Source organism: Centrocercus urophasianus, unplaced genomic scaffold (assembly GCF_019232065.1).
Source record: "Centrocercus urophasianus isolate 14NV4802_14NV808 unplaced genomic scaffold, USGS_Curo_1.0 seq_17, whole genome shotgun sequence".
NCBI lineage: Eukaryota > Metazoa > Chordata > Aves > Galliformes > Phasianidae > Centrocercus > Centrocercus urophasianus.
In genome coordinates, this window is record NW_024884722.1 from 19,268,766 (window position 1) to 19,295,254 (window position 26,489).

The following is a 26,489-nucleotide window of genomic DNA, read 5'->3' on the forward strand; positions in this document are numbered from 1 at the left end:
CCATATTATATAACAATGCCCTTTTTGTGTTTCTAATTGGACAGGATTTAATTAAAGACCTGAAGTCTGAATTAAGTGGAAATGTGGAAGAACTGATCCTGGCACTCTTCATGCCTAGAACTTACTATGATGCCTGGAGTTTACGTCATGCAATGAAGGTATGGTTCTCCTGTGAACAAAATAATTCAAAACCATCTAAAAATGCTCATTCAAGAAAACAAAATACCTGACCTCTGCACTGTTGAAAAATCCTGTGGAAAACAAATTTAGGGACTGTTGAGGTTAGAATTCTTCTCTGCTGCATGTGCCAGTACTGCAGGATTGGTCAGTTTGCAGCAGCTGTCCAGCAGGGAATGAATGCTGCACGATTGAATTTTATTCTCTGCCCCTCTCTTGGTCATTCTTTTTGCTAGAACCTAATGAGAGCCAGAGTTCTTTTAACCAATAAGCACTGTTTACACTGAAGTTGCATACCTCTCCCTGCTGGAAACAAGCCATAGCTACTAACTGATAGTTTCAGATAACCTAATTTTTTTTTAACAGGACAAAAATGAAGGAGTATTTTCTTAAGGTCAGGGGATGCAAGTATCTCTTTGGGTGTTAAATCCACATTAGGGGTTAGGTGAGCAAGCTGATTTAACCTTCTAACTCAGGTAAACTGGTATGTCCAACTTACCTGAATTCCTTGCTCGAGTGGCAGCAGCTAGCAGGTGGCTGACTACTGGAAACAAGTCACTTAACTCAGATAGCAATGCAGATCTCTAAAGAATATGGAGCACAAATGAAGATCTAGCTTTAGTGGGGGCAAGACCCACACAACCATTTAAAAAAATTAACCATGTTACAGTAATACTTAGAAGGTTCATATAGATTTAAGCCTACGTAATCCTTGCTCGAATAGTGATGGTCATGCCAGCGGATGTGTCTGTACTCAGAACCCCCAGCTAAATTCTATCCTGAGGAGAGGAAACCAGCTATGAAAAGTTTCTGCTGGTCCTCCATGCAGAGGAACCAGTCACCTTTGGAATAAGAAACACACCTTCACAGTCTTTACATGCATATATCTGACTTTAAGGGCTATCAGAAGGCTCTGCCTTCCTCCAATATATTCCCAGAATAAGGTTGCCAAATCATTTTTTCATTTTCTTCTTAAACCTACACTCTGTTACCTATGGCTGACATTGCCATAGTAGACAGGGTATTATTTTAAGCCAGTGCAGAACTGAGCATTTCAGAAATCTTCATTCCATGTTCAGCATTTGGTGAACTTGGTGCTTTCACACCAACTAGAATATTGTTCTTACAATAGGAATCGTGTTCTCTTTTAAAATAACAGCTGATTGCTTATTTTTACAGTCGAACAAAATGAAGTAGGTAGTGCTTTGTAGTTACGCCTTCTTTTGCTTTGCCTACAGGGAGCAGGCACGCAGGAGAGAGTGCTGATAGAGATCCTTTGCACAAGGACAAACCAGGAAATACGAGAAATAGTGAACTGCTATAAATCAGAATTTGGAAGGGACATCGAACAAGACATCAGAGCAGACACTTCTGGACACTTTGAACGGTTACTTGTATCTATGTGCCAAGTGAGACAATTTTTATTTTTAAGACATGCACGTGCACTCCTTGCATATATCCATAATTGTTCCATAAATGAATTGCCTGTGCCTGCTTAGCCAGAGACAGAAGCCAGCCCTAGACTAATTTCCTTTCTAACAAGATAAAACACCTCAACTCCTCCTCAAGGAAGAATTCCTTCTTATCTATATGACAGATTGAGCGACTTAATCGAGCACTCTGTATTCCCCACAGAAGATCTGTGTAAATACTTTGAGCAGATGCAATCAAATAGCACATGCTACAATCAGTGCTCCACGCTGCTGTTAAAGCCAGGTGCTTTTCTTCTTTTTTTTTTGCGTAACATTATTTGGGTAATTTTGTTAGGATGACCTTTATAGCACGTAAAATATCTGTGAGAGTTCCCTCAAACAAAACATTACCTTCCAAATCACATTGTAACCCTCCCTTCAGATAACCAGCAGTACACGTGTGCTACCACTACACTCCTGTGAACACTGAAGGCTGCTTATCTCATGTTATTTACTGGGGCTCTTTTTGTATTGAAGAACAGTAACTTGCTGTTATCCATGTTTAGAAAGAAAAACACAGCACGTGCAACTTCCCGCATTTTTCTGATACACCTGCCTTGAATTTCTATGACTCTACTCTGTTTGCTTCTACCTTTATGACAGTTCAGCTATTCACCAGGCATTTGAGTTACAAAATCAAAGTCCACAAGAAAGCAAAGCTTGAAGCTCATGCTAATTTTTATTTTGATAAATCCAGTACAGTAACTGACAACCACATAATTTAAATATTATATTAACAGCTACAGACACAATAGTATTTAAGAGTGTGTATTTAGCCTACTCAGCCAATACATTTAGCAGCATCCATTCATGCACTGTGCAGCAAGAATGCAAATCCCAAAGCGCATAAAATGTCACATAAGCCCTACTTGACATATTAGAACTATAGTAAGTATTTTCTGGATACATTCATAGTTGAAATCAGCAATTCTAAATATAATAGAAGACCTGAGATATTTCAGGTGTGCATATTCAGAAAGGTAATTCATTAGTTCATTTAGGAAGATTCATTGCAACTTGAAGCCTAGAAACAAATCAAGAGAAAGCTTTCATTATTAAATAAAATAGAGAATTGAGTGCAGTTCCTGAAAAAGACCACATGAAAATGTATTTATAGGTGAAGCAACATATGAGTGTGTACGTATATATATACAAATACACACACAGTATATCCACAGCTTAAACCAAACCCTACTGACAAAGTTTTGGGCCACAATTGTATTTTTTCTAAGAAATATTAATCCAAATAATAGTTTTAAGGCAATGTAATGTATTTCTCACTGGTATCACTCATCCTACTTCAAGCTTCGGAGATACACGCTTGGGGTCTGTACTCCAAGCAGTGAAAGCACAGCTTCTCTGTGCTACTTCATTTGACTTCTGCTAACCTTGCTTTTAGGGTAACCGGGATGAGAATCAAACCGTGGATTATCAAAAAGCTCAAGAAGATGCTCAGCGTCTTTACCAAGCAGGTGAAGGAAAACTCGGGACGGATGAATCTTGCTTTAATATGGTGCTGGCAAGCAGAAGTTTTCCCCAGTTGAGAGCAACAGCTGAGGCGTATTCCAGGGTAGGAATTCTTCACTGACTTCAAATGAGTTTGGTCAGCATATTTTGAACTAAGGTTCCAAATGTTGCTGCATTTCGTGATCCACAAGTTAATCTCATTTATTTGTAGATTGCTAATCGTGACTTAGCAAGCAGCATTGATCGAGAATTTTCTGGAAATGTGGAACGTGGCTTGAAGGCTATTTGTAAGTGATACCTTCTTCCTTACTCTTATCCCCTAAGAATTTAATTTTCTAAAAGTAATTTACTAAAAGTAATTGAGGAAGAATCCAATTCAGCACTGGCCATATGGCAAATGAATATACAATCTGAGACTCTATTACTACAAAAGTAACTTCAATTATTCAGATTACTCACTTTGCACTTGGAGGAAACAGACATCTAGCTGGGGGTTTGAAGCCAGAGAAGGTTACACAGAAACTACTTGTCTAGAAAGACATGTGACTACACAGAAGCAAGGGACACTGCTTAGCACTGGTGGTTCTGTGTTTCAGAGCCCTGCAAAATGAAGCCAGTGCCACTAACAGAGGCAGAGATAGCTGAACCACCCCACGTGTGATCTCAGACCCACCATGAAGCTACTTCTAGGCGTTGTTCACTCTACAATCCTCTGCCACCACCTACCCCTCAAAAGCTCAGTATTTCTGAGGAAAGCATTACCAGAAGAGAAGACCTGTTCTGATTTCACTAACCCCTGCCAACTTATAGAAAAGCATTTCAAATTTGTTATGACTTCTGACAGGATCAGTATGAGTTACTGAAGTGAAACCAGTACCTGCACACCAGCTCTACCACTGTTTACCAAACTGACAGCATTTCTGCAGCCATAGTGATTAAAAGCTATCATACTAAATAAGTTCTTCCCAGACTATATTCTACTGAAGTTCTGCAGGAAAAAATGATCCCTGAGGATCACATAGAAGAAAAAAACAGTAAAAAAAAATCTAACAGATTTAGCAGATTCTGTAGCTATTTGTGAATGAAAACTATTTACTTTTGTACTTTTGTTACTGGGGGCCTAGCAATGGAACACCACTAAAAGTGCTCATATCCTGGTACCAGCTATGTAAGGAAAAGAACTGGAAACAACCTGTTTGAGAATTAAGGTTTCAGTCACCTGTAAAAAGCACTTTCAGAAAAATTAACTGGTAATATCTACAACTTTTCTTGTGAAGTAAGAACTCATTTGTTCAGCTTCAAAATAAACCCTCTTTAGCAAAACAGTTACTGTAATCCGGAATAACAGAATCTGTATTGACAGCTACCTGCAGCTGACTACAACATAAATCCTGAACTGATCCTGCCAGTATCACTGTACAATACTGGAACTAATCCTAAGAATATACCTTATTGCAGTGCAATGCGCCTTTGATCGCCCAGCCTTTTTTGCAGAAAGGCTTTATCATTCTATGAAAGGAGCTGGCACAGATGATTCTACCCTCATCAGAATTGTAGTCACTCGCAGTGAGGTAAGAAACCTTCTCCTCTGTAGCTTTCCACTCCTTGTGAGGTCTATCTTCTCTAACCACCTTTTTATGCAGTCCTTCTTTCACAGCTGTAGCAATCATGCATTGCAGTAAAGCTTCTATCCATTTCAGATTTAAATGAACAAAGTTTTGAAGTCAGGTTTCATAGAACAATTTAAGTCTCTGGCTAAATAGCAATGCTGCTTGTCTTCCTTCCTCACTGTGGTTGTTTGCCCATGTAGCAGAAAAGCATCTCAACTTCAACTCTATGAAGTTAGGATACTATCATGCTACCAAAGCAAGGAACAAGCCAGCCTCTGCTTTGGGAGCAGCTGTAGAGGGACCAGTTGGCTTGTACAAATTACAGAACTGATCAGTTGCACACTGTACCCTTGACTTGTGTTCAGCGTGAGGAAGGAGATGCACAGTTATATCTAGGAGTTAAAATTATACTTTGTATTTAAGTCTCACACATTCTTTTATCTTCTTTGCACAGATTGATCTGGTGCAAATTAAACAGAAGTTCACAGAACTGTATCAGAAGACTCTGGCTACAATGATAGCAAGTGATACAAGCGGCGATTACAGGCGTTTGCTACTGGCAATTGTTGGTCAATAGAAGACAGTTACCTGGCTGTTTGTTTTCTTTTTTAAAACAAACCGAAGGACATGTAACATGCTTCATGCAGACACTGACTACTCTTGTGCGTAAAAGAATAACATATAATCAAACACGCCTTCTTGGTGATTCATTAAGCTTTTTGCACTTACACTTGCCTTAATTTACAGCACCTATTACTCTTTATTGTATAATAAAAGATATATCTTGTCTACTAGCCCTAAGCCTTAGGTTTGTTTGTTTGTTTTACCCAGACAAAACCACCTCCCCTCTTACAAACTCCTGCATAATTACTTCCTTGAAATCTCTAAACTTAACTACAGAGCTAACTGCAGATAACAAAAAAAAAAGGTTCTCTAATAAGAATTATTTTCTGTCTTCCCCTCCTAACGCTGAAAAAAGCAGCAAGTGCTCAGTTTAAGTCACACTGTACAGTTTAAGCACCTTGGCAGAAGATGACTATGCCTTCTCTATGTAAGTTCTTAAATTAGTTATGATTAGGAGGTAGTTAGCATTGTGCTTAAGGCAGCAATAGAAAGGAGAAGCAATTTCAAATCTAATTTTGAAGTACTGCCTTGTAAAAAAGTGGGTTATATTGTTCTTTCATTGTTCAGTAATTTGCTGTAAGCAAACACTAACACTACAGAACATGCGTTAATCCAAGTTGAAAGTGACAGCGACACACACAATACAAATGATGCAGCAATGGTTTCAGAGGATTAAGGAAAACAGAAAACCAGCTTTGAGTAGTGAATTTGTTTTTATAGAAAACCACGCTGAATCTGTCCCCAGCCGTAAATTTAATGGAAGCATGAAGTCCAGCAGCTAACAATGAGTTTCCTAACATTTCTAAGCAATGCTTTAACTAATGAATATCATATATAGGCCTCACACACAAAAAGCAAAGCTCTTTTTTTCTTACCCCTCTAACAAAACCAGTAGCAGCTGGTAGAATCCATTCTTATATGGCAAATCTTTCATTGTACACATGTACATAAAAGTATTTGTAAAACAGTAACAGATAAAAAAGTCCACCATGCAAAAATCCCTCAAGTATTTTCACTTCTATTAAACATTCAGCATTATGTCTGCCACTGAACTAAATGTGAGCAGACAATGCGAACTGGGCTGCCTTCCTGGCTCAGCTCACCAGGTGGCAGCAAGTATCTCAGCAGCACAAAGCTCTATTGAACAGGAGGCCAAAAAACCATCCTCAAACACGTTCTGTACTTTCAGGCCTGCTTTTCAGATTCGCCAAAATGCATTCACATTTCTCAGAACAGACAGAACACCTCCCCACCCCCACCACCTCCCAACCCTTCTCCCTGCAGACAGCAGCACTGCAGAAACCACAGCTCTTTGCTTTGCTGTTGCATCCGTGGGCTGGCAGAGCTATTGCCAAGCATTTCCCCCTCCCCACTGAGAACAGACTAACGCTAACGATATGCAGAACCTTCCTCCCACTTAAAATCCTGGAAGCGGAAAACAAAGCGAAACAACTTACAGTTTTCTGAGAGGCAGGATACCTTTTTTTCCTCTTCAACAATGCAAGAATTAGAGACAGCTCCAGACCTTTCAGAAACAGCAGCAAACAAGGAGGGATTACTTTCTAAACAGAAAAAGCTCACAGGCACAATTCTTTTACCTGATTACTTGCTTAAAGGCTGACAGAATGTACACTGTATGACAAACAGCTTGACAATAACTTGACAATAACATTTACTGCACCTCTACCCTCATATCTGGCAAACACTGCTATTGACAACAGCTGGAAGGGGATTCTCAGGGAGGTGAGCAGAGCTGTTGCACAGCAATGCCTGCCAGATGAGAGCCAGTTCTCTGTCACACAGCAAGGCCTTCTCTCACAAAGATTCGTATTTTCTCTGCGCATACAATTTGAGCTAGCCAGAACACTGAGAATGAAGACTGCAGTATCAAACCATGAATATGCGGCCTTGGGAAATGCTGTTGGTGCTTAGGAGGAAGGTCCCATCACAATGCTCACTATGTAAAACCTGGGCTGTACTGCACCACCAGGTGGCTGTTCTGCTCTGACACACTGCACACAGACTGCACAGCTCACGGCTGTGGGTTTCAGAAAAAAACCAACTTACCATTTGTTAACTTGAACTTCTGCGCACAGACTTTGAGAACAGTTTCCAGTTACAACGCATCTGCAATAAAGTAAAAGCAAACATTAAAACTCCATTAGTGTCACATCAGTTGTGTTCTCATCTCGCTCAGCAGCTTGTCCTACTTACAGAGAACACACGAAAAGCCCTAAATCAGGTATCTGCCTCGACTGTCGAAACAGCCCCATCCCACCCCCAGTGCACCCAAGGCTCCACCAGCACCATAGCCCTCAGCTCAAAGTGACACATGTGGGACATGGCCGTCCTCATGGCTGCACTACCCAGCAATGGAGACTGGCAGACAGAAGATGCTCAGATATCCAATACATGAGAAATAACGATTAAAAAAAATGAAACAGAATAGTATTTACGTTAAATGATTTCTCCGCAAGCTAAATCTCACCTCGTTGGCTATTCCTTCAATAGCTTAGATTTGGAAGAGCATTTCTAACCAATTTTCAGGGTCAGATGAGACCCCAGTATGCCAAATAAAACCAATACACAGGGATAGGAGCCGCAGCCCATGCACAAAATTTATTGTGTGCTACTGTTTATAAAATACTTGAATAGTTCAGAACATGCATAAAATTCCAACTCAGACGGGGTATGTACAGATCGTACTTCATGGCAAACAAAAAAAGGAGATGAACTCTAGTGACATAAGTTTCAAGTTGTGTTCCAGGGGATGAGAAGGACACGTAGCAAATGTCAAAATATTAACAAAGTACAGTGGCAATCAGTACAGTCCATTATTTGTGAACAAATTAGCACAGGGCTTCAATTTTTATTTTAACCAAGCAGTCCTGTAGATATCAAAATACATGCAGTCTCAAGTTTACACTTTCACTAATGCCTTAGCAGTTGAACAGAGCAATTGATTACGCGCTGCTTCGCCTAGAACAAAACCTATGTCCGATACAGTTTCAGTTTCCTTTACAGCTTAAAAAATAAATGACAAGCTTGCAGCTATTCAGCCCAGTGATTACTAGCTACTTATGCAACCGCAGTACTCACGATAAACTAAAAGTACCCATAACATCTACGTAACCTATAGATGTACAGCATAGGTCTATATATTAAGTATTTGCAAAATGAAAACATGCATACACAAAATACAATGCCAAGCTTTACAGACTTGATATGAATCAAAATTTACTTAAACAATGTACAAAGTTCAATTAAAAGTACCTTAAAATTAACACTCCCATATTTTTCTTACTTTTAAAATTAGTATATATAATTTTTTTTTTTCTTTTTTTTAAAGTTCAAGGTGGGGGAGAGTCTTGAAAAAGCTGGGCAAAAATGTTTCTAAATTAAATATTTTTTAAAATCTGTGTTCAAGTAATAAACATTCCTACATAGAAATCTTCCAATAAGCTGTAACTAAAAAATACAGTGAATACAATATAGAATCAGCAACATCTAAGGAGTAAACCTGAGGTCAGCTTTTTACAGAATGACCAACTGAGATTTTTTTTGGCATTTTTTTCTATTTAAAATACAGTTTTTTTTTTTGCAGCCTCAGAAATTTTAAGACCATTCTAATCTATTGTTTTAAAGACAATTCATGAAACCGATGTCCATTAATAAATAGTTAGCTCTTAGGGTCGTATCTGAAAGTCTGATTTAAAAAACAAACAAACAAACAAACAAGCTACCTCTACTGAAAGAAAAATCCCATTTGTAAACGTAAAGTGTTGACAACAACAAGCATAAGACGCTAGTCTAGGGGTGCTTTAGTGATAACAGCCCGCTGCCTTCCTCCCAGCTCTTCTGCAGACGCAGCAGCCTGAATACACAAAGGATGCTCCCAGGAGGTCGGTCACCACGTGAAGAGAGGGGCTGTTGTCTCAAAGCACGATGCTGTTCTTCAGCAGGGTCAGGCAGATGGTGCTCCACCTCCTGATAAGTAGTCACCTCGCTGACCCCCCTGGCTATTTCGTCTGTTGTCACATCAAAAAGCAGTAATCTAGGAATTCTCAGGCAAGACATAAGTGAGTAAACCAGAAGTTGACGTGGTCACTGTGCATTGTTGTTGCCAGTTCCATTGTTTCCATTGGCATTTGTTGTGTTTATAGTATTAATACCATCTTGTTGAAGAGCATCTTTTCTTGGTGGCATTCTCTCATTGATCCTATCCAAACCTTTTGCTTCTTCAAAACTGCAGATTTTATGTTGCGGAGAGAATCCTCGTATTGCTTAACAAAATGCAAATTTGATATGTCAGTAATGGAAAAAGAAGTCGAAAGCATATACTTTTTCTAATAAATGATGCTTAAACACAGGTAGGAAATCAGCCACGTAAATGCATGGCTCTGTATCTGTACTAGTAAAAGCTGCTCTAAGTTGCTCTCCTGATACACTCAATGGCTCTCGTGACCTGAGTTTATAACAAAAGGCACAGAGTATGGCAAATATTCAGCAAGGAGGAATCAAGGTGCTTAAGCCCACTTGATTGCTTCTGCATGTCTCTGGGGTGGCCGGCTCTGAACACCCTTTGCTCCCGCTGCCAAGCTCAGCTTAACATCCCTATGTCTCAGGGGAATGCCAGTGAGATGCAAGCAGCACAGCGAGTGCAGCGGAGGCAAAGAAGCAAAGGGTCACAAAAGTAATCAGAGGTTTACATCCTGCATACACATTGATGGCCTGATCCTGCGGTTTTCATGCAGGCAAAACTGCAGGATATGGGTCACATTCTGTGCTAATCACATGGATGATGGAAATGGACACAACCACAGTCACTGGGTTAGCACTGTGTTTAACAATGGTGCCATCTAAATACATACGTATTTAAGATGCATATAGAAAACAAGTACTATTTTTCTACTGATTATTTTAGTGAACGAGGTCTGTAGTTTACTTCAGACCTGAAAACAGTTAACCACATGGTAAGACTGAGTTCTTTGGGATGGAATAATTCTTTGGAGACATGAGCACAGCTTTCACTCACAACAACGGAACATCTTACATGTGTGTGAGAGAACAGAATACGGCCCTTGTTTATAGTTTTGGAGATCTGACTTCCTTAATTAAAAAACAAATGATAAAGTTATTAATTAGTGCTTCACAACCAAATCTGAAAGCACACAAAGGCCACAAAGGCAGCTCTCCCAATTGCTATGCTGTTTGTCATTCACTTCATTGAATATTGAGCAAGAGGAAACTAAAGCATCTTTGAATAAAACTTCAACAGTCTGAAGTTGAGTACTTGAATACCAAATAACTGGATGGCATTTTACTCAACACAGCTAAAAAGGGTGCACAGATAACAGCTTATTTAGCACAGAAGCACCAATAATCCATGGAGTTTAATACGCCTTGTACTGGCAGGATGGCATATATACAAGAAATAAATTTGGTCATCAAATTATGTATAAAATCCATTGGAAAAAAAACACATTACATTTGTATGTCCTGCATTATCAGATGCGTTACGGAAATTTAAAAAATATATATATGTTCAAAGCCATTAAAAATAGATTTTATGAGAAAAGCATGCATAAATAACCCTCCTTCCACACGTAACCAGCCCCCCCAAACAAAATCTTGCAGTTGAATGCAGAAAAAAAACCACTAAACACTATCATCATAAGGACTTCAAGACAACACCACGTATCACAACATGCTGTTATACAAAAACCTACTGCATATTTTGTAAAAATAAACAAAAAAGACCAAAAAAACCCCAAGAACATCCCTAAAATATTAAAGATAATCATCATCCTGGAGCCAGAAATGAATGTTACATGTAAAAGGGATGAATCAATACAGTTGATTCATCTCTGCTTGTGCAAGTTGAAAGTAAAACACACCCACACAGTACTTTTGAATTCCCTCCCAGACACCACAGATCTCTGCCAATGGCAAAGACTCTGATCATACCTTTTTCAGCCTCAATTGCCTCTACAGTGGCTGTACAGAAGTGAGCAGATGCATGCAAAATGAATGAGAAAGATGAAGAGTGTAATATCGCACAGCAGAAAAGGCAATGATCAATTTAATATAGAACGCTACGCCAGATTAGATTAAAATTATTTAAAATTATAATTAAGGTTCTGGGGGTTGTTTTTAAGCTTAAGTGAAACTTCTCCTACATTTTAACTATTACAATTTATCAAGTCAAAGTATACCAAGAGAAACACTGATTACTGGAACTTCATTTATGTTTTAAACTGTACATTTCTATGAGATTATTTCTTTTTCTTTAAAGAAAGCAACATAAGATGTCAATTAATGTTAAAGTTGTGGTATGGTTAAAAAGAAAATCTATTTGAGATTAACTTTCTGAAGATTAAAATGTATTAGTGAGCTTCATTAAGTTACCAAGCAGGATGTTCTAATGTAATACTATCAGTGTTCTGCTAATAAGAAAATACTTTTCTTTTTACGGTTAACTCCCTGAAGTTAAACTTGTACGTCAATTTCTCACCATATTTTATGCTTAAATGAGTATCCCTGGGAACCAAAACGTGAAATTTAAACTACAAAAGACAAATCTAGCAAGTCATATTTACAAAGTCTCATAAATTGCTTGGTTGAACCAACAACAAAGCCTAGAGCATGAAGAGCTCTGCTTGTAACAGTCTTGGTGGATAACTTCATGTAACATGAAGAAAAATCTAGCTTACTGGTTCTACTGCAATAAGTAACCATGACTAATGTGGTAATTTCTGAGGTTTGAGATTTTTCTGTTGCTTATTGTTTTAGATCTAAAAGTCAAATCTATAACGTAAGGTTATGAGGATTTCAAATTCAAACTAACCTACTTGAGCAGACCAGTCAAGCAAAATACTTATAATTAAGATCTAATCTGTAGCTGAGTTTCAACGTTGCTAACAGCTTACTGCCTCCCCTTCTATCTGCCATGCCTCTAATCACCTATTCTAATAAATTCTAATTGAAAACAGTACCTAGCAGTAAACCGACTTGCGTAGTGCTACATACTGATGAACAACAATGGATATTAAGCACTACGCAAGTAGGTTTACCTATATTGAAGTGAATGCTAGGAAAACTAGCAATTTAGGAAAAGATGGTGTTAGAACAGAATTTGTCCAAGTGAATTAAGTTTAGTACTTCTCATTTCCTGGCCAACACAAACCAGACACAGCAGATGTATCAGTTGCCTACACTCTGCCTTAACGTTACATAAAACCTTCATTTCCAGAGATACTCTTTAAAAAAAATAGTTGCTTGAATTCCTATTAAAATACTGTGGAATAGATGAGAATAATGCAGCATTTTAACTTCTACATACTGCACATTCCCAGTTACAATAATAATGATAGTAATAGTAGTAGTAGTAATAATAATAATAATAATAATAATAATAATAACAACCCTACACAACTCTAAAGGAGCAAGGGCAATCCCGGAGTTATACCAAAAATCCACTGGAATGGATGGCAATTTATGTTTACATTAGAGAAAATAAACTTTCTCACTTTGTAAAAACAAATTAGTTTAAGAATTGCTTTGGAATATCACTGAATACAAGATATAACCAATTTGCCACATAGGTACAAAACTATGTGATAAGAAACACCTCTTTCCACCATTTCCTGTTACCTGTGAAGTCTTTGTTTTCAATCTTTTCCTGAAAAGATCACGAATACTGATTTATCTCTGTAAATTATGTAGCTTGATCATAAATACAGATTTGAATATTTACACCTAAGTCATTCTACTAGTACTACTTTAGTTCCAAAAGTATCTTGGAATATACAGTGCACTTAAGAAAAAGGTAACTTTCACCTTGACACAAAAGAACAAACTGACTGGAAAATGCAAGCATTTGAAAAAACACAATTTTCAATTTGGAAAGTAATTTTGTTGGATTCTTTTTTGCAGGTACCTCTAGATTACAACTATAACCTTCATAAGTCCTGATTAACCTAGGATAAACGTTGTATTACACTAACACATTAGTTAAACTAGAACTCTTTGTTCAGAAAATTCACTTTCACAGTAAATTTAAAGTGACAACGTTGAAGGAACCCAATGGCATTTCCATCCTCAATTCCAACCTTGCCCCTGCTTTACTTAAGGGACAGATCTGACCAAAATCCTTGCCAACATATGAAAAGAATTTAGAGATATACAAAGGCTGTCATTTCTCAAGGTCTATTTTTATCCTAGCACATTAAAGCTAACTGGAAATAACCTTTGATTCTTTTTAAAAATATATATCTGTACATTTAGGGGGAAAAAAAAAAAAAACCAGACTATTTCAATAGAATGTAGTTCATAGACGGGCATGGGTTGAAAAGGACTATAATGATCATCCAGTTTCAACCCCCCCGCTGCGAGCAAAGTTGCCAATTTTGCATTAATTTTTCAAAATTACCTTTTAAAAATGGATTTGTCTTTGTTTAACCCTTTTTACTGTAGTTCAAATTTCTCGTTTACCCTCAGATTCATCTGTTTTGTGGTAAGAATCTGTTCAACCATTTCCCACAGAGCAGCTCAGTTCAATGGACTACTACTTCTGGTGCCCCACGCAGCACCACGTCAATGCCTCCAACCTCCACGTCTATGGGAACGGCCTGTTCCTTACGAAGCACAGGAGGCCTGGCTGAACGGATGCTTCCAACAGCAGCAGTAGCTGCTAAGATTTGAGAGGAATGTAAACACACACTCCCAATCCTGATAACTTCCACAGCTTTTTATAAATGTATTGGTAAACAGCCTGCTTAGATCTGAGCAAATTTTATTGTGAGTAAAATGGGGTAAGCAAAAATAGTACAGCAATGGATACTATTTGCTTTCTCAAATCTAGAGATTTGAGATAGTTATTGATAGCCTACTGATCAACACACGTGCAATATATTTCAAAAAGTAAGTAAAAATTTGTAGTAGGAAATCTTAGTATCAGTGACCATATTTCTGCTGCGAATATGAAGTCACTGATGTGATGGTTACAGTAAAGCATCAATTAGTGAAGCTTTATTTTATTTTTGATTTACTTTCAGTTCTGCAACTAAGTGTAACAAATCCAAAAAGTTCTTTTTGAGAACTGAGTTAAATCCTTATCTGTAAAAACAAAGTTAGTGGAATTAAGGAGAACTGACAGTCAGCAGGAGATCTTTAGCACATCAGCATGATTGAACAAGTGATGTATATTAATGTAATGCATCAAGGAATATTGCCATCAGAAAATTCTAGTCAAGAAAAAAAAAAAACCACCCACAAAAATCCAAAATGCATTTTGCATACTTTCCAAACATCCCACATTTTCAGTAATGCTAGAAAGCCGTATGCTTTATGTTAAAAAAATTTTCTAGTCAGTTTGATCCTCTCTAATATTTGCAATGTAACATGGTTAAAAAACTGTTAAATGAGTGAGAGGAATACAAACTCATTTTTTTAAGCATAATAAAGTACCTTATTAGACAATGAAAATTAAAACTAGAACATATGCTTTTGGAATAGTTGGATGGATTAGGAAACGTACACCACTTCTTGTTATAGACATTCACAAAACAATCACATACATACACTGGACATATAAATTTACTTGTAGACATTATATGTCCACTGAGAAATGACTTAAAATGAGACATTCATGTTTCAAAGCTGTAAAAGAACAGCTTTGATTGTTTAATAGTAAATGTAGTGAAAGGGTTTAAAAAAAAAAAGCAACAAAAAATTCTAATAGAAAATTTAAAAATATTCAAATGAGCAGCCTAAATCACAAAACAAGAAAAGCAGCTACTCTTGCAAAACAGATTGTGTAAAAATGTTATTCAATTAATCAATATATCACAATCTTTCAATAGCTATAAAATTCAGTGGTCAAACACAACCGTTTTATACTTTCTATTAAATCTTGAGGATAGCAAATAAAAAGTCTGAATATCTTATGTTGAGTGCTGCTGATATGAAGTCCACTTTCAGATGGATCTATTTTAGTTATCCACCACTGCAAACCTGGACTTCACTCTTGTAATACATTTGGTACAATCTCACAGCATTGTCTCTAAGCCTGGTTAATCATTTATGGGTCTTGTGAAAAATATGATCCAATAATTCAACAAACTAAAAAAAAAAAAAAAAAAGAAAAACTTTTACAAAATATTCAATGAGCCAGATTACAGGTGTATTTTGTATAGAGTTCTTTTTATTTTCATGCAAAAAATATATGCACACTTAGTAACACCCTTTTATTTTGATTTATTTACAAGTTTTAAATTCAATCCCTTTATTCTCAACTGATTTTATAACAATTACTGAATAATTTTCAAGTACATTATTGTTCAAAATGCACAGACAGTGTGCAGCAGCAAATGCAGCAAACCTCAAAAACAAGGTGCTACAACATTGCTTCTACATCAAGAGACAGACAAGTGTCTGGGATAGTGGTTTAATTTTAACACTTATACAGACATACATCTATACCTAGAGAGAGACAGACAGATCTAAGAAAGCAGCTACATCTGCAGAGGAAGGAAACAGCATGTTACAAGGACAATTCAGGGAGGTCAATTATACATAGAACATTTGACAAACAACATAGAGAACAAACTTTGGCATTAATTACCAGGGTACAAAACGAAGCACATTTCAATCTATCAATGGAGTGTAAAATGGCACTCTGCAGCCTGTAGTCGTTTGTTAGGATTGATACCAGTGAGAATTTGACACTGTCAATGAAAATACTAACAGATACATAGTAAAGTCATTTTCATGGAAAGCAGACGAGGATGCAAAATTACATTGCAATTTTCGTATCTGTTACGACCAAATATCTTAACACCAGATCTACTAGGGCACCCCATCCGCACCATCTGAAGAATTGTAAACTGAGGATGCTCAAAGCCTGAAAACTGTGGCCTGACACTGCTAAACTCATTTGCTTTTAGTTTTATACCCTGGTTAAGTATCCATTTCACATTGCCTGATTAACACATAACATTCCGCCTGTATCAGCCGCTAAGACAAGAACTGAAAAGCATAAGAAATTCCCTGCATGCATTATGTGTAGTGTTAGCGAAAGAGTGAGATGTGCCCCAGTCCATCTGAGGCACAGCAAGTTGCATAACATCATTACCACTTTGCAGGGTCTGTCGTCCTCCAGCCAACACTCCACTAGGTAACATTCCAGTGGGAGTCAAACCCTTGAGTGTCAGCACACTTTCACTCTCCTCCCTGGTTTAAGAGAAAATAGTAATGAAAATGTAAGAATCTGCTCATGAAAACTGGTATTCTCTATTGGGGAGGAGGGCCTACTTTTACTGTGCTTTATGCATGTCAAGACTGATGCAAATTCAAATTCAATCAACTAGAAAGGGGAAAATATTTCTATGCCATATTCGTCTCTCTCTGGTATCTAGAAACTACAAATACTGATTACTTTTGAACCAACATAGGAGCAACTATTCACATGCAGACTTATCAGCTCTGAACGTAGCAGTGAATACCTCATGAGGTACTGAATGCAACTCAGCACCATAAAACAACCCACAGTTTCACTGAAAGCATCTGTGCTCCAGGAGAGACCAATTTCAAAAAATTAAGCCTGTTTGAATACTTATGCTCTGTGGAAAGACATAAATACGCTATGCAAGTACTATAACATACTGACATACTATAAGCATACTATATTTTGAGTAAATACAATTTCTGTCTAGCTTGGTACAAGAAAATGGGATGAAACAAACAGGACAGTTCAAAACAACAAAAGAAAAACAAACAAAACAAGTCCTCAACTTTCTGCTATGACAGACACCTTCCCAGCCAGCCCGGACCTTCACTTTCACGCTTCTCATTTCAGTATCTCTATTTTTGTATTGTCCCTTCTCATTGTTGCAGTTAATCTATAGAATCATTACAGTTGGAAAAGATCTCTCAGACTATCATGTCCAACCACCCACCTACTGCCAATATTACCCACTAAACCAAATGGCTGGACACACCTCAAAAAATAACAACAAAAAAATATTATTTAATCAAAAGTACCAACATCAGTGGGGTACACCAACATGCAAAATGAGATTCTAAGGCGTGATGACCTCCCTGAAAAAATGTCTGGTATCTATTATCCTGGAACAGAGATGTGTTTTCCTAGCATACACAGATTAAGAAGGATTTTAAGAAAGCAGAAACAACTCAAATACCTGAGAACAGAGAAGACTCTTGCCATCTTGCCAATTGCACGAATTTTGTTCCTGATTATTTCTTTCCGTGCAGCAGCTGTACCTACTTTCAATGGAATAAGAGAGAGTCTCAAGCTCATTGGTATTTACAAAGCTGCCCTTTTTGAGTGCACCAAATTCAACACAAGTATTGAAGTTCAGTACTCTTCCCAGGAGGTCAATACCCAGCACTCGGGGACACAATATTACAAATACAAATTCAGAATACTACCAAAACCGTAACAACTTCTGTGTCCACAAAACAAAAGTTCAGGACGTTCACAAAGATTTGATCAAGCTGGCAAGCATCCAAAGTAAAACCACCATTACAGTGTAGTAACTACTGTAATTCCTTTGCTTAAGTTTTATAGAACCCTGGAATCCTCATAAGTTGGAAGGGACCTTTAGAGGTCATGTAGTCCAGCTCCCCTGCAACAAACAGGGACACGCACAGCTTGATCAGGTTGCCCAGGGCTTGCCTTAAAGGCCCCAGGGATGGGGCATCAACCACATCTCTGGGCAACCTGTTCCAGTGCCTCACCGCCCTCACTGTGAAAGACTTTACTTCCAACCTAAACCTGCCCTCCTGAAGCTTGAAGCTCTTTCCCCTTGTTCTATAACCATACACCCTGTCAAAGAGTCTGTCCCCTTCTTTCCTGTAGCTTCCCTTTAGACATCAAAAGGCTAGAAATCACTTTCTGACATCTGTGTATCAAAATACAGGTATGTAACTTAACACAGAAGATAAAGAAAAAAATACACAATTGCTAATTCTTGCACAGCTGACAGAGAGAAAACATGCTGATTTGCTTGATTTTAGTCAACTCCCCAAAACATACACCTGCACTCACAAAAAACTCAACTAAAATGCCAAAGAACTGTAGTGTGACCTTCCTTACTGATTAATTCTATGTTCTATGTCACCTTAGGTTTGCATCATTTGCAGAAATTGCTAATACCAAGGGCATGGAATAAATACTGCATGTTCCACAGAGCAGAGAAATGTCATTTGTAATAGATAAAAGTGAAGATAAAACTCTGAAAGAGGCTTTGGATTCAGATGAGAGCTGCCTTTGCCTGCACTGATATAAAAACAGAGGTGCCTCTCTTCAACATTTATTTTTGTTCAATGAGGAAATGCCAGAGTCATCCTCCTTTCCTTTTGAGGACAACCCAGGTCCCCTAAGCAGTACAGGCAGATGTGGGGACACCAAAACAGCACAACTGTCAGATTTTTCAGACCGCCATTGCAAGAACACAAGGCTTTTTGTCACACAAGAGTGGATGGATTTCCCATCCTGAACACCAAACCAAAGAAAATACAAGAGAAAAAAAGGCAGGAAGAGAGCTCTGTGCAAACACAATGAAAGAACCCTGGGGTATGACAACTATCTGTCAACTCGCTGAAACGGAATGAAGAAACCCACAAACAACTAAGTAAAGCGTTTTTAGACAAAGGGACAACACTGATGAAATACAGACACCAAAAAAAAGTGGTGGCCCAAGGAAAAAAAATGTAGGAATAGGCCGAAAATTTTTATTTTTACTGAAAGTAACTTATCTGAATTTTTAATATTTGAGATGTTTTACTTTCTCTCTCTGAATATTATTAAAGAGCAGTACGAGATCCGGATTGAGAAGAGAGGTCTTTCAGAGTTTCTGAAAAAGGTGGAGCTAAATGAAGGTCCACACATTTTCCATGTTTCCTCTTTCCATCATTTCTCTCAGTTTTCCTCCTGCCTTCACCTGGTCACTCCTTGAAGGCCACTGCTGCAGGGCTGTAATGCACAAGCTGAGCCCATTACAGGCGCTGCTGGTGCCCATATCTCAAATCTGGTATCACTATGCCATTAAAGGAGAAATGCTGGTTTAGAGTATTGTTTTTAAATGATCCTATGCTGTTCCAGCCTTTCAGAGGGAGCACAGCCAAGAAAAAAGGCCAAATATGTTACTTCAGGCAGCGGCACTATTAAACCCTTGTTTGTTCAGAGTTAAAACAGCAAAGTAGCATCTGCTTGCAGGAGAGTGTTTTGATTACACCCTAAACTAGAGGGGATATGATAGAACTCTCCCACTGCCCATTCCTAATGCCCCCTCCATGGGAGTTCTATAATGCTCATACTGTTACGCTCCAAAGAATTCACAGAAATGTTGCAACTAACCCTATGATCCAATGCACCAAATGAGAAATATTCTTTAAAGTGGCAGATATATACAGAGAGCAAACAGACTAGAAGGTAAGTAACAGCCAGAAGAATTTTCCTGCACAGAAATATCCACCTTGGGATTTCTGAAAAGTGGGTGACAGACTCAGAATTTAAATGAGTAGATGACTTCTTAAATTTTGCATCAAGTCATCTTCAAAACTGCATAGACAATCAGAAGTACCCTTTTGATATCTCAAATGAAGGAAGCTAAAGTAGTGTACACGCCAGGTTTTGGAGCACTATAAACACATTCCATGCACAATCTCAGAAAATGCTCACAATGAAATTTTTAAAAAAGCACAACAGAGGACTGAATGCTCCCTACACATGCAGGGCCAAAGATATAATTTTAGAAATAGGTAAAAGAATGAAATTCTACAAAAAGGAAAAAAAACAACAACAAAAAAAAGGGAATGGAAGAAAGGAGGAAAGATTCATGCACAGAAAGACAGATGTCTTGGAATATGACTTCTGATTAACAAAATACATAAGCCTTTATAAATGTCTCTTTAAAATGGGTAATAAAATAAAATACTGTCCGTCTCTCAACAAAAATATATTTTCTGCATTAATACTTGTACCAGCAGGTTCTAGGAAGCCATATTTCAAAACATTCCTACTGTCTGATCTGTACCTTTTTTATTGCCATACATGAGTCGCTCTTCAGATGGAGAGTCCAGAAAAAAAGGAAGTGAATGATGGAGAAAAAGATGAGTGAGACAAATCAAACAAAGGTATTTAACCTGGTAATGGTAATAAAGAAGGAATGGAGAAGAAATATGAAAAAAGAAAATGGAAAAATGCAACACTTAAAAATGCATTATTTGAATAAGAAGTGGAATTGTTGAGTATAAGTTAAAATTTGATGATAAACAATTGAAACTTGAAAGTCAACAGTTAAAAAAAATTATTCACAGAGAAAGATAAAGCACAGACAGTACCTAGGAGGCATTAAGAGATATGCATCAAGCAAAGAAATTGTTAAAGGAGACAGAAGAATAAAATAAATCAAATAAGGAAACTGGAACTACTGTACTGAAGATAGGGCATATGCAACCAGGTGATGAGCGCGCTTTGGCTGGACCACCTAAATCCTAGCATAGCAGAACACCATCAAGCCTCAGCCTGCAGATGTTTGGTGTAATTGCTTTATCTTCAGTTCAGTAGGATTACGTGCACAAGAAACATAAATTCACTGTCTGCAGGATCACATCTGAGACTATTCCTAATTTTCCATGTTTCTATCCACAGCCTAAATGGCAACAAAGTTCAAGTGGCTCATAATTATTGCATTTCAACCTAAAACACACAGCTGCCTAAGCACAACACAAATCTGCTACTGAATTTTTACACAGTAATTGTCAAAGATTAAGAATTGGATGATGTCACTAACATCTCTTTTAATTCATTTTTAGTGTTACTCAAAGGCTGTCAAAATGTTCATTCCTTCCCCCCAGCCATCAATCAATTCAGCAAATAATTCTGTTATTGGATAAAATAAGGGATGTCTGAAAAACTTTCAGATGTGACATAGAGCAGTACTGTAGGAAAAGAAAAGGACGATGTGCTAAGTCTTGATGTTACGTGCCTCTTCACCACCAGTCTAATGTTGCTTCTTTATCATCACATTACAAACACCTCCTTAACAACCCACTGTTATAACAATTCACAAGATGTTATTTATTACATACGTCAGTGTTACACAATGTACACAAAGTTCATTAACTTTTATGCTTTAACTCTAACACCAAGGTTTAAACCTTTACTTCATACTTTGTCTATAGCACTTTGCCATAAGAAATATTAGATCTGACTTTTGACTGCATCAACTCTTCCCCAAAGAGCAGACATTAAGAAATTAAAGAGCTTAAAAAATTCATAATAAATATAAAACACCAACAAATTCTGAAAAATTTTCAAAACATTTCAGCTTTAAATATGTCATATATGAATTCTTGCAAAGGATACAACTACTCCTTCTTGATGACAGACACGAAAATAAAATTCCCTTTCCTCCTCCAAAATACTCATCATCTAAGGAAAAAATTGTAGGCAATTTCCTTCAAATTTCAGGTAATATATTACATCACTTTGAGTTAATTAGTACTTCAGAAGTTATTTCCATGAAAAAAAAACCATATCTAATATTAAACCCTACCGTCAAATTGATCTTCTCCCTCTGTCATCAGTTCATCATCAGAACAAATGCTCAAAACATTCACCAACATTTCTGTTACTGCACGTGAAAAAAACAAACTTTAATTAATTGCCTCAAGAATTTTAAATATTTCCAAGCACATAAGATGAAACCAGTCACCAGCAACTGTAGTGAATGAGCTTCCCACATGATAAACTCTTCTCTGCAATCTGGTCTCTAAAACATATGCTGTCATAGAATTTAAAAAGCTCATAGAAAAAACCACACCACCTATCAAAGACATAGCATGGCTTTCTTTCCTATCCCACAAGGAATTACTTTAGATATGAATTATCTTCTTGTACATTAGTATTTTTTACATCATGGCAAGTCCATTTCAATTCAATTTTATGCAAAATTTACTGATATGTGAAAATATTGAGACTGCTCAAATTCACATAAAAAAGTGAAAGCTATTCCATTCCTGGCACCTGCAGGCACCAAGCAGAAGCACCGAAGCAGAAAAATATTATGATAAAAATACGATGCAAACTGCTTGTCAGTGTTTAAGGGGAGTTTGAAAAGACACAGTGGATACTCAAACTTGTCTCAATTTTGCTGTTTCTGGGAACCTCATTATTCTACCACAAAGCCTTTCACATATATATCAGGCTTTTCTTTAAAATGGTCAAGGTTCTGCCACCTTCGGAAGCACTTAGAAACCCATTCCAGACTATTCTTCTCTGTTCTTGGTCAAGAGTTACTCTCTACTTTGCTGAAGAAGTAAAATGAATAATTCTGACTTTAACTGTGTAGACCAAACAATATTGACAACATGTCCTTCACTGGAAGTTGAAGTATGTGCATACCCAAAGGCTGAGACAAATTACAAGGTACATTACTTCAGCAGTCTTAGGCATAACAGACTCATTATCAGCATTGTAGAGAAGTAAAATAAACAACATGAACATTTTTAATAGCAAAGGGTTATTTAATGCATCATCAGGTAAGACAAGGAGAAACAAAAATCTCCTTCTAAATGTCCTTGGTTTAAAAACAATAAAGAAGTGCTGAATGGACTTCCTAAAGACAACATAATCAAATCTAGAATCCTAGGTCTGTATGACCATAAATACATAAATATCTAGAGTATTTTTCCAGGAAATGTAGAGAGCTTTCCAGATCTCCTTCATGAAAAGAGCAGTTCCTATCACAGAAGCATTTTAAATAGACCCCAATAGCCTCTAACCTCATTGCTTACTAACTGGAGACTACTTGGAGTTCTATTATCCTAGATTTAAAGTTATTAACTCTAGAGGGGAAAAAAAGGACCTGTGCTAAATTATCTTTTCAAGAAAAAATATAGCAGAAATAAGTTATTTTAATGAAGGTCAATCTGTTATAACTACCTAATAAAGTTAAAATTTTACAGGAACATCTCAACATAGTTTACATCTATAGCCATACAAGTTTATTAATTATATATGACCTAGCCTTTTGTAGAATAAGAACAGTTTTCATGTCAACTTTATTTGATGCCCAAAAGTAATTCTTAACAACGCAGGTAAATATCTCCTTAGTGGAAATTATAGTTTCTATTAAGACCTTTGCTTTATTAGATCCAGTTTAACTACTTGCATTGAAACAGGTGAAGAAAACAACCAGAACTGTGCAGCAAGTTGTACAAGACATATCTTCACATGCCAAACAAAACCCCTGAAATCAGTCTAAAAACTTCACCAAATCTCTCTAATCAAACATCCAAGTATTCCATCCAATAAAGACAAATGCAGATACAAATTTTCACAAAAATAATGAATTAATTAAAAAAAAAACCAAACAACCCAACCAAACAAAAAACCTTCCTGACAACAGAGAAATTGGAAAGAAATTCATTGGTGTGTGATTCTTGCCTACCTTTTTCTCCAACAAATGGCAAGGACCATGTAAAAACATCCATAAAATTTGGTAGCCAGTAAGGATGAGGAGAACAATTGAATTGACGAATATTCATCACATTGTTTTCATATTTTAAAACAGCAGCTAAAATAAAATTCAGACATTTTGGAAAGAATGTTTAAAACTTATGAAGTACTACAAATGTAAAGTCACAGGTTTGTTTTACTTCTATTTTGTATTACAGACAAAGTAATCCCAGAGATAACTATGCTTTCTTTTGCAATATTTAAATGATAGATATCTAATGGAGAACTTTAGACTGTATTTAATTCCAAGCATCACAGTTTAATGTACCCTTACATGTCAGACTGTGCCTCTACTATCCTATTAAAAGTCCATAATGAGCAATAATTTCAAAAGTTCCTGGAAAGGTATGATTTCAGCAACTTTAACAAAATGCGAACTCAGAATAGCAGCATATCCAGATTCAGGTTCTACACTTGCTGTGTGTCTTCCCATATTATAAGCCTGCATTCTGAGTCCCTGTTGTAGAGTGTAATATAACCACTGAAATTCAGAAAATCAAAGAGAAGAGGAAACACAGAGAAACACAGCACAAACAAACAAACAAACAACCAGAAGCACTCTAAGGCTAAATAAGTCTTGGTTGTACTTTTCCCTACTTAAGTTTGCACCACACTGGGAATAGGTGATGGGAAAAAGGATTCTTAAAAATATCTACAGAGATGGCAGAAAACCAGAAAGCCAGCACTGCTTCTTCTCCTTTTCTTTACTCCTTTACCTTTGATACAAGTAACAGCAGCTCATCTTACTCTCTAGACAGTTAATCATCCTACATAAGTGGTTTGAGTTGGGTAGATAAGGGTTTCAGAAGCAGAAAGGAGAAAATGCAATGTACTGAATAGGTAAGAGGTGTTGGATTCAAATTAATGCTATTTGTGCTGGAAAGCACCCAGGCAAATTTTTAGTATCTCCAGCTAAGAGGACTCAAACAGTTTGGGCAGTACTCTAGGTGTGTACTCATCAGGGCAGACTAGAGAGGGAGAACATTCCTTGACCTGCTGTCTGCACTCGTTTTAACTGCTCCACAATAACACTGGCCTTCTTGGCCGCAAGGGCACACCAAAAGGTGGCTTTAATCTGCTGCCCACCAGAACACATAGCTTCTTCTCTGCAGAGCTCCTTTCCAGCATACATATACTGATCCAGGCGGTTATTCCTCCCCAGATGCAGTACCCTACACTTGCCCTTGCTGAACCACATTAGGTTCCCCTCCACCCAACTCTCAATGGTCTCAGTGAAGGCAGTACAGCCTTCTGGTGTGTTAGCCACTTCTTGCAGCTCTGCATCATCAGCAAACGTGCTGAGGGTGCACTCTATCCCTTCATCCAGGCCACTGATGAGTATGTCACACTTTCTTCTTCATCACACAACTTTTATTCAGGATTTTTTGGTCTTTTACTAACTGGCAGAAAATTTTTGATATTACATCGCTTCTTTAGTAAGACATTTTAACAGCACATTTTCATTTTATGATTGCATAGTTATTAATTACAAGTTCTTACCTTTATTATTGTAGACATCCAGGTAATTAGGTGCTGAAAAAATTGTTATTAATGATGGAAACCCTGTAGTTTGACTTTTCCTGTACATTCTATAACTGTAAAATCAAACAGATTATTTTACATCTTACAGGAATAAGCAATTATCTTTCATTTCACATTGTGAATTATTTCTCAAAGGGACATACTTACCCTGCATCTTGTGCTTCGTGTGCTCTAATGATTGACAACAAATTATTATTTTGCAAAAATTCACAAACTGCTGGATAGCTGTGAAATGAAAACAATCGTGAGTAAAATAAATCCTCTAAAGATATGTGGGAAGACTTAGTATTAAAATATTAAGTACATTCTAGCATACTCTCACCTATAAAAGTATGAGCATCCTCTGACTGTATTGTGACTGAAGTGCTCTGGTGAACTTTCATTTCCAAAATCTTCTGAAGGATCTGACCACAGTAAGTCACACATTGGTCCAAATGCTGGAGGTTCTTTGAATCTATCTAACTGTTTGAGAAAAAAGCAAAGCACAAAAATACTCTGAATATTAAATCTGTAAGTTTTATACATTTTTTAGGCTACATATCCATCAATACCAAGCATTTAGAGAATGAAATCCAACCATATTATAGATAAATAGCTTTTTATATTTGTTCTCTCCTTGTCATGAAATAAAGCAGAGGCATGCCAAAAGAACCCAACCTGTTAAGAGCAATAAGGTTTATTAGTTGTAAGAAGAAGTGAGATAAATTCCAGACTGATGGATATGCATAATATAAAGTCAAGTTACAGGCAAGGAACAAGATGGTCCTTTTTCATGCACATGCCGCATCTACCAATCTGGAGACACTACCAGGAATTAGCCAGGAAGAGAAACAGTACAGAAAACAGGAATGATAAAAGAAAAGCATGAATAATTAGCACTGACTATAACCAACTAAATACGTCATCCAAAAAAATCCAACCCCCAAACCAAATCCCTGAAGCAGTCATCTCCGTAATGGATCATTCGCCAATGAAGAGATGACTAGCTCAGCCATCCTGGCCTTCTCTCATACAGACTCTATTTCTCAACTACAGCCCTGGTGCAATGGG

The 26,489-nt window shown here is 37.2% G+C and overlaps 2 protein-coding genes across 12 annotated transcripts in view; one reads left to right on the top strand and one right to left on the bottom strand.

Moving 5' to 3' along the window:
- The window catches only part of ANXA7 (annexin A7), a 15,257-nt gene extending 9,737 nt beyond the window's left edge, over positions 1-5,520 (top strand). For all 3 annotated transcript variants that reach the window (XM_042817876.1, XM_042817878.1, XM_042817877.1), the window contains exons 8-13: positions 45-158; positions 1,416-1,586; positions 3,049-3,219; positions 3,328-3,403; positions 4,575-4,687; positions 5,181-5,520. In XM_042817876.1, the coding sequence (XP_042673810.1) occupies positions 45-158; positions 1,416-1,586; positions 3,049-3,219; positions 3,328-3,403; positions 4,575-4,687; positions 5,181-5,303 (768 nt within the window). In that variant the 3' untranslated portion in view covers positions 5,304-5,520. The remainder of the gene's footprint in view (positions 1-44; positions 159-1,415; positions 1,587-3,048; positions 3,220-3,327; positions 3,404-4,574; positions 4,688-5,180) is intronic.
- Positions 743-26,489, bottom strand: part of PPP3CB (protein phosphatase 3 catalytic subunit beta) — a 52,853-nt gene continuing 27,106 nt past the window's right edge. For 2 of the 9 annotated variants that reach the window (XM_042817869.1, XM_042817873.1), the window contains exons 6-14: positions 25,762-25,901; positions 25,587-25,664; positions 25,398-25,492; positions 23,830-23,955; positions 21,934-22,011; positions 17,551-17,635; positions 16,485-16,582; positions 11,318-11,347; positions 7,944-9,633 (exon numbers count right to left, since the gene is read on the bottom strand). In XM_042817869.1, coding sequence (XP_042673803.1) covers positions 9,455-9,633; positions 11,318-11,347; positions 16,485-16,582; positions 17,551-17,635; positions 21,934-22,011; positions 23,830-23,955; positions 25,398-25,492; positions 25,587-25,664; positions 25,762-25,901 — 909 coding nt within the window. In that variant the 3' untranslated portion in view covers positions 7,944-9,454. Of the gene's footprint in view, positions 762-2,309; positions 6,876-7,417; positions 7,478-7,943; positions 9,634-11,317; positions 11,348-15,532; positions 16,583-17,550; positions 17,636-21,933; positions 22,012-23,829; positions 23,956-25,397; positions 25,493-25,586; positions 25,665-25,761; positions 25,902-26,489 lie in introns of those variants that run through there. The other 7 variants (XR_006168691.1, XR_006168690.1, XM_042817875.1 and 4 more) reach the window with 7 other exon arrangements.